The sequence below is a fragment of the Metarhizium robertsii genome (genome assembly GCF_000187425.2).
Source record: "Metarhizium robertsii ARSEF 23 chromosome Unknown MAA_Scf_13, whole genome shotgun sequence".
In the NCBI taxonomy this organism is placed as follows: Eukaryota; Fungi; Ascomycota; class Sordariomycetes; order Hypocreales; family Clavicipitaceae; genus Metarhizium; species Metarhizium robertsii.
The window spans coordinates 336,457-344,060 of NW_011942153.1; the positions used below are offsets into that span (position 1 = coordinate 336,457).

Genomic DNA, 7,604 nt, shown 5'->3' on the forward strand with positions numbered 1-7,604 from the left:
TTGAGTTGATCGCCACCCTGCTGCCGAGGGACTCGCGGAATTAAAGGCCCCATTCCCTCCGTCATTGCCCACTGGGCCGACGCATATAATACCCGTGGCCGCAATTCGAGACACCATCATGCTCCAGGGGTCTTGCGCCGAATTTATAGGTGCCCCCAAAGCCGAGACAATAATTTGTGCTTTATCCTCGGCCGCCTTCTGCCAGCCCTTCATAATTTCATCCAGAGACCCTTGACCTTTGCAGTCAGCGACTCGATACGCCATAAGAGTTGCGTTGGGCGCCACACCGACGTATTTCCCGGCTTCGTAGCCTCCCAGGACGCCGGCCATAGCAGTGCCGTGCCCGATGCAGTCCATCGGGTCTCCCTTCTGTCCTTCCCGGGAAAAGTTTTCTCCAGTAACAACTCGGCAATCGGGGCCAACTCCCGTGCAGGCCCCGAAGGCTTCGTGTGTATAGTTGACCTGTCACCACCTCGCATGAGCATTCTGGTCAGTTTGGTTCGGCGTGTCCAACTTGGACCGGGGAATACAGACATACACCACTGTCAACTATGGCAACTCGAATACCATTCCCAGTGAACCCCTCCTTGTGCAGCTTGTCTATCTGTGTCATGGCGAGGTGCCAGGACTCGTCCTCGCCCATGGCATTTTCGGAATCACGACTGCCCAGATGACGTCGTTTGTTCCGTCCCGGCTGCTGCGTAGCTTCGCTGTCATCGGGCTGGCCAATCTCTGTTACGGGCCACGTAGTAAAGCTCTTGAAACGGTCCATCAAAGCCTCTTTGTCCTCATTGCTGCGTACGTTGGCCAGCCCTACCGAGATGCCGCGGAAGAACTCCGAATCGAACGTATGGCGCACCTCGCCACCTTTTGCTTGGACAGCATCGGAAAGAGATTTTATCTCGTTGCCCTCACACTCGATGATGAAGGCATCGGCCACGATATTGCTGGCAGTCTCTACCTGCTCCGTTGCTGCCCAAGCTGACAGACACGCGGCGGCAAGCCAAACGAAAACCGGTGACCAAGGACGGACCATGACTAGGGCTGGACTATTGGGTCAATGGTCCTTTATTGGTTAGATGAGAGGATAAATAGAGGCTGCTTAGTGTAAATATGGATAACAGGTCACGTCACTAGTTCTCCTTGGAGAAAGCACCTGCTCCTTCTTATATTTATGTAACTGTGAATGCCCTTATTCAAAACATATGGCAACGAGGAGCAGTGTCAACGGGTGGAATTCAGGGCATTTACAGCCAAGAGGTATACAAGTTTCAACTATAACAGGCAGTGGGCGCTTGGTTAATGCGTGACAAGCAGGGTCCTGGAATTTAGAACCTTAATGAAATTGAGAACAAATGCCCATTATTGAACGAGACACGTCGCCTTAATGTGCCCTCCGTCATGCAACAAACATGCCCGCCATCGGCATGCTCCGGGAATATCTACGTGTAAAACGCGTAGATGGCCTCTTGTGGCACTTGACGAATCCGGAAGCCTAGTTGACTCCTACACGCGGCGTCGCGATCTGCCAGCAGTTGATTAACCATATCTTGCACACTACAAAGCCGGAGAAGTCAAGAACATATTGAAGAATAGTAGAGTACCTTGACATTTTCCCAGGTCGGTTTGCTTCCACGACTTCGGCTAGGCCGCCGTCCCACACTTCGTCACCCTGTCTCGAGTACAGTACAATATTACGGGGATTGGCCGCGATTCCGGGGGTGCTAAAGTGCTAAAGTCAACCGAGTATGTCTTCCTGGCCCCTCAGATACTTCATATAGGGTTATTTTCAGTAGCTCAAAGAGCAAAGGTGGTACTCTTTTATCGCCTTCGCCAGGCATAACCATAAATGCAAGAAATTATAGTCGGGATCTTGCCTGGGTCATGTGGAGTCTGGCATTGACGTGCTGAGTCGTGCTGTTTATGCTACTAACCCTGTTTATCTGCGCATATGTACCGCTCTCTTGCCCGGGCACGTGTTTAAGCTGTGAACTGGTGTAACTAATAAGTCCGGTATCGGTGAAGACCCCCTTTATTGGGCTTCGCGATCTGTTAGGCCTTTTCCGTGTAATACCTTTGTAAGTCAGAAGTTACACGAAAATCAGGAACTCAAGGCGCAGTTAGAGAATCTGCGCACCGAGAACAAGTTCTTGAAGGCAGTCTCAGAGGCAATCAACCGATGTTTCCACTGCAATATCCGTTGCACGGACGCAAGTAACGCAGCAAATAGAGATCAGACTTTTACTTGGTGGAGCGGGGGAAGACTCTTGCTACCAGAGGACGATATTCTTATTAGGTTACAACAAATTTATGGGGGAAGCTCCGACGACTTTGCGTAGCTGAGTCTCGCAATATAACACGGAAATATCTGCAGAAGAGTCACGAACAGGTTATCGAGGCCATGCTGTGTCTACGTCCATAGAACTGACTCATACTTACTTGCACTAGAATTGCTCGGGGACAGGAAAGGGCTAGATTTAACTTGCTGGCCAGATCGTTATCGTTTTTCTCGGTGCAGTTGGTCCCTAGGACTAGGACTAGGACTTTGCTGTCAGCGAAGATTGGCGCGAATTCAACGATTAGATGTAAATATAGGTACTAGACAAGCGTTCTCGTGCTTACACGTGTCGGATAATAAAAGGGGAAGGTGTTTTTGTAGCTATACGTTGCATATTTAACATCCTTAAAATGGGCGCAGTTGCCTAAACTAGCAAATAGAAGGGGAAAACCGTACCAAGTAACCAAGCCAGTCAGGTACTTTGTTGGACAGAAACACTTCTCTATTCCGTCTCTAACCTCTAAGAATTGCTAACGTATTTAATATACCTACTTTTCAATTATACTTCTATGTTGTGCGCCGATAGATGGGGCTCGGAGTGTGATTACGCTTTGAGTGTTGCTCTCCTGGCCGGTATTGCAGTGACCAAGGGTCTTGTCTCGCTATTCCTTGGCTAAGACCGAGAACGGGCAGCCAGTACCACGAGTTGTCGTCTTCATTTCGGATTCCTTCTCTGCCGGAATTTTGGGTCTCCAAGATCTATCACACGCAATAATTGCGGCAACTAGCACACCAAGAGTTGGATATTCAGCTTCTGCACGGAAGACAGGTATCAGATAATACCCTGGCTTCGCCGGAAGGAGCTTCTGAGACCGGCTTAGTTAAAGTACGCATAGTGCTTAACCATATTAGGGTAGTAACACAGTATTTTTATTTATTAAAGCATATACATGGAAAGGCAAATTAGTTCAAACGTCAACGCATTGGCTGCACCGACCAATAGGAAGAATGTGGGTCCACAAGAACGGTATCGCCGGCCTGGTCGGCTCCCACCGGAGCGGCGCCCATGCATTAGTCACCAACCTTGGCGTGACGATATGGATCTACACGGAAGTCAAAGCGCGCGCCACAAAGCATTAAATAAAGTTCGGCTAAATTCTGCTTTGCTGACCCCGCACTAGGGCGTAATCACGGCTCATAATATTTTCACTTCCGACGAATTTTATTGGTGCCGTTATATGCCGCGCTTATCCCTTACCATGTAAAATGCTTATAAGAAAAGCACATGTCTCTACCCGCTATCCGTTGTTATAAATTGCTGGAAACCAGAAATCAACGCCAAAGTAGTCGGTCTCCGTCCTACATGCTTCTGAAAGTCATATAAAGAGTTAAACTTTTCTTATTTTATCTCGGACATGTCTAATTCTGGGCCTTTAATTTTAATCACCGGCGGAACCGGCTTTATCGGGAACCACACAGTGGCACAGTTCCTGTCTCATGGGTATCGCGTACGAGCAACGGCGCGAAACAAGGACAGTTGCAGCCGCCTCCTCGCAATCCATGACAAACACCGAGAATCTATAGAAACGCATGTTATAACTGATATAACCCTGCCCGGTGCGTTTGATCAGGCTGTAAAGGGCGTAGATGGAATTGTCCATATGGCCTCTCCATTCACCTACAGCATTACCGATAATGAGAAAGATTTAATTATACCAGCTATTAATGGCACGAGACGGATCTTGGAGAGCACTGTTTCCTTTGCCCCACAGGTCAAGCGTGTTGTCCTAACGTCTTCGTTTGCCTCTATTGTCGACTTTTCTCAAGGGCTGTGGCCGGGACATGTGTATGACGAAACGCAATGGAACCCGATAACTTTCCAAGCGGCAAAGGACGACAAGAGAGGTCTTGCATATGCGTAAGCCATCGTCAACAGCTCTAAAAATTTCGAATGTACGCTAATGGGAACTCACAGCGGCAGCAAGAAGCTTGCTGAACAAGCGGCTTGGGAGTTTACGAAAACCACCGCCGGCGTCAACTTTTCTCTCGCAACCATCAATCCGCCCATGGTCTATGGTCCGCCATTTCCTGGGTCTGCTAATCTAAGGCATCTTGGACAATCCGCGTCAGAAATATACGCCCTTATGAACGGATCCGTGACTGCAGTTCCACCCACGACGCTTCCTGCTTTTGTCGATGTCCGGGACGTAGCCAAGGCACATAGGTTGGCGTTTGAGACAGACCAACCACAACGATTTCTAGTGTCTGGGGGCAGCTTTGACATGCAGCAGGTCTGTGATCTGCTTCGGGAGAATATTCCAAAGCTGAAGAGTCGGGTGCCAATTGGAAATCCGGGACATGAGAGTGTTGGTGAACACTACCTGATTGACTGTTCAAAGGCAAGAAATGTCCTTGGAATAGAATTTTTACCATTTTCGTCGACTTTCTTGGACATGGCCGACACGTTTATGCAGCTGGAGGAGCTTGAGAAGACCCCGGCCTCTGTGTAATTGAGGGTATCGTCGCACAGCACGATTGTTTAGATAGCTTGGACAAAATGAGAGACTCTTGATTTCCTACATATTAATAAAGAGTGGTATCGTACAGTACGAAACTAAATACTTATTGTAATACTACTGCCTGGCATATAATAATTGCTATTGTCTTAAATGAGCGACTTTGATCTTGAGAACACTGGTTACGGTCTACGGCCTATTACCAGATGTAGCACCCAACTGCTTAGACTAAACGCCCTGATATTCCTGCAAACATAAACTTCACGTGGTTTATCCTTTGGGAACCCAGCTCGTTACAAGTCCCCGGAATTTCGGAAATTTCTTAATATTGTTCCGAGTTTACGGAATGCGTTACGTCACCTTATGTCTACGCGATATTACGCGTAATCGATTGGCGTCAGGGTAGTCGTGTGCCAATTGGTGGTTTGCCCCCAAGAGCCACGACTGTTAAATGTCGTGCTATAGCCGCGTATCTTTACTGGTCCCCCGCTCTTCTCTGGTCGAAAGCCCACATACAGGAAGTTTACGGGACATGCCGAACCGGCTGAGAGCAAGTTCGCGGTATGAGCTAATGAATCTACAGTCCCTCCTTGAATGTTTCTTCATGCACGACCTGGCAGGGGGGATAATAACCAATTAAAAAAAGTTAAGAGGGAAGTAGGTTTTAAAAATACCTGAGATTTTCACGATATTTCTTAATAAGCTAAGGTCTCTATTATAAACCTTATAAACCTCCTTAACATCTCATCGCCTAAAATATATAAATCACAAATATTACACTAACCCCTGCTTGTGGCTACCTTGTCGGTCACTCATGAAGAAACATTCAAGGGGGGGACTGTATACTAATCGGCCGGACTGCATGGATTTGGGTTCCCGCAATTGCGCTATAGCGCATGCCGTGCTTGTAATAGATTGTAATTATGCCGGCTATTGGTAATCGCGGCATGAAGAATTTTAGCCTCGTATAGACCATGGTACTGCGCTCAATTATAAGGACGCGTGACACCACGTAGAATTTGAGTAAACTTTATTTAGTGTTTATGAGACTATCCTATTTACGTGATTATGCATTTCGGACTGCCTTTTTCTGTTTCTGGTGCTACCTCGATCCAAGCCCTCGTACCAACCATAGTCAAAAATCACCACAACGGTGCAATTCCACAGTCACCTGCTAATACTTATTTATTTAAAAGCCATGGCCTACACAAAATATACTCGGTACAAAACTAAAGTCGTAAAGTCACAAAATGCAACCGAACATGGAGCTGTTTATGGGCATATTTAATTTCCCGTATATATATAAGCTCTCCTTTAACCCGTATTTTACCTATCTTAATATCACGTATATTAGTAATACTACTGCTTCTTACTCTTAGCTTTTATTTACGCCGAACCAAAAAACGCTTTACGTAGCGGCTTAGAAGCCCGCGAGCGTGGTAGCCTATAAAAACCAACGTAGTGCTCTATTCTATATACTTAAGTTAGTAAACTCTAAGCTAGTAGTCAGATCGCCCGGCTACGTTACTTCCTCCAACTCGCATCTATATAGCGTCGGCGGCGCATCAGGCGAGGTATTCCGTGTCGAAAGCGACGGCGCCCTAGGCGATCTAGCACAACAGCTTAATTTTACCATTAGCAGCAGTACGAATAACTCCGCGGCTGGGGGGGGGTCACCGGTTTTCGTAACGGAACGCATAGTATTAATTTGAGCCCCAAAGGGGATACGCTGTACGTTGCAGATATCGGATCGAACGCCGTTTAGACATTATCCGTTTTGGAAGCCAATAGCTTGTCTGCCGTTCTTACAGGCTAACAGAAGCATAAGGTAACGAGGGAGAACGACGGCCCCTGCCGTACCTGGCCTTATCCGAACGGAAAAATCTTATACGTTATTTAAGCGCACTCTAATATAGTAAATATATTTTATGTGAATAAGCACTATAATAGAACTATAAATAACTTATAATATCTCTAGGGTACTAGTATTCTGCCTTAGGGCAAGAATATAATAAACTATATAGTAGATAAAATTTAATTCTTAACCAGACCTCCGGGCAAGCCCCCTAAATACTTATTTACATCTACCTAAGGTAATAGAGCTGATATCAACGGTTACATGTCAGCGTTTAAATTAGATAGCGAAGGCAAGTTAGTGTATATAGAAGCTATTAACCTTTAGGAGACTCCGACAAGTGGAAGCTCGGCCAACGCAATTAAGCCCGCGCTATAAGTGGCTAGAGCATCTCCCAATACACCGTTCCTACAATACCTGGCTCTGACCAATAACGTTACGGGCAAAGTTCGTATTCTTACCTTTAATAGGGCTTATATTCAGGAGCTTAGTGCGGTTACTCTTGAAATACCGGCGTCTGACAGGGAGAGATTTAACGGTACCGTTCAAGCCGCCTCGGCCGTGTGGTTATGGCCTGTTTGTGGGCCAGTATAATGTTTCACACCAGTTGACGGCTTCCTAATGCCAATCCTAGAGAGAGGTCTTAGCTGAAGATTACATAGGTAGTAGCACGGGAGTGCCATGGCTCTATAAATTCCCAGCCTTTAATAGTTGCACTACAATAGCATTCTCTGTCTTGTTCTCTGCTTAGTATATAGCTTCTTAAGCCCGGGTATCCTCTATTTCCTTCCAGATATCCAGAGCTGTGACGAAAAAACTACACTACATGTAATTTTTGGTGTAATTTGTAGTGTAATTGTAATGTAGTGTAGTTTGTAGTGTAATATTTATATAAAAATAATGATATTTTTTAATCTTATAAAATTAAGTAGATTTTATATATAATTATAATATA

General features: G+C 46.2%; 2 protein-coding genes across 2 annotated transcripts in view; one reads left to right on the forward strand and one right to left on the reverse strand.

Moving 5' to 3' along the window:
* Positions 1-1,036, reverse strand: part of MAA_01359 (Peptidase S8, subtilisin, Asp-active site protein) — a gene marked incomplete at both ends in the record, with an annotated part of 2,507 nt that extends 1,471 nt beyond the window's left edge. Inside the window, 2 exons of the mRNA XM_007819357.1 lie at positions 93-462; positions 539-1,036. Coding sequence (XP_007817548.1) covers positions 93-462; positions 539-1,036 — 868 coding nt within the window. The remainder of the gene's footprint in view (positions 1-92; positions 463-538) is intronic.
* A 2,903-nt stretch (positions 1,037-3,939) lies between these two features.
* Positions 3,940-4,788, forward strand: MAA_01360 (dihydroflavonal-4-reductase; the record flags this gene model as incomplete). The annotated part of the gene is made up of 2 exons (XM_007819358.1): positions 3,940-4,196; positions 4,254-4,788. The coding sequence occupies 2 exons, from the start codon at positions 3,940-3,942 to the stop codon at positions 4,786-4,788; spliced, it is 792 nt and encodes a 263-aa protein (XP_007817549.1).
* Positions 4,789-7,604: the final 2,816 nt, after the last annotated feature.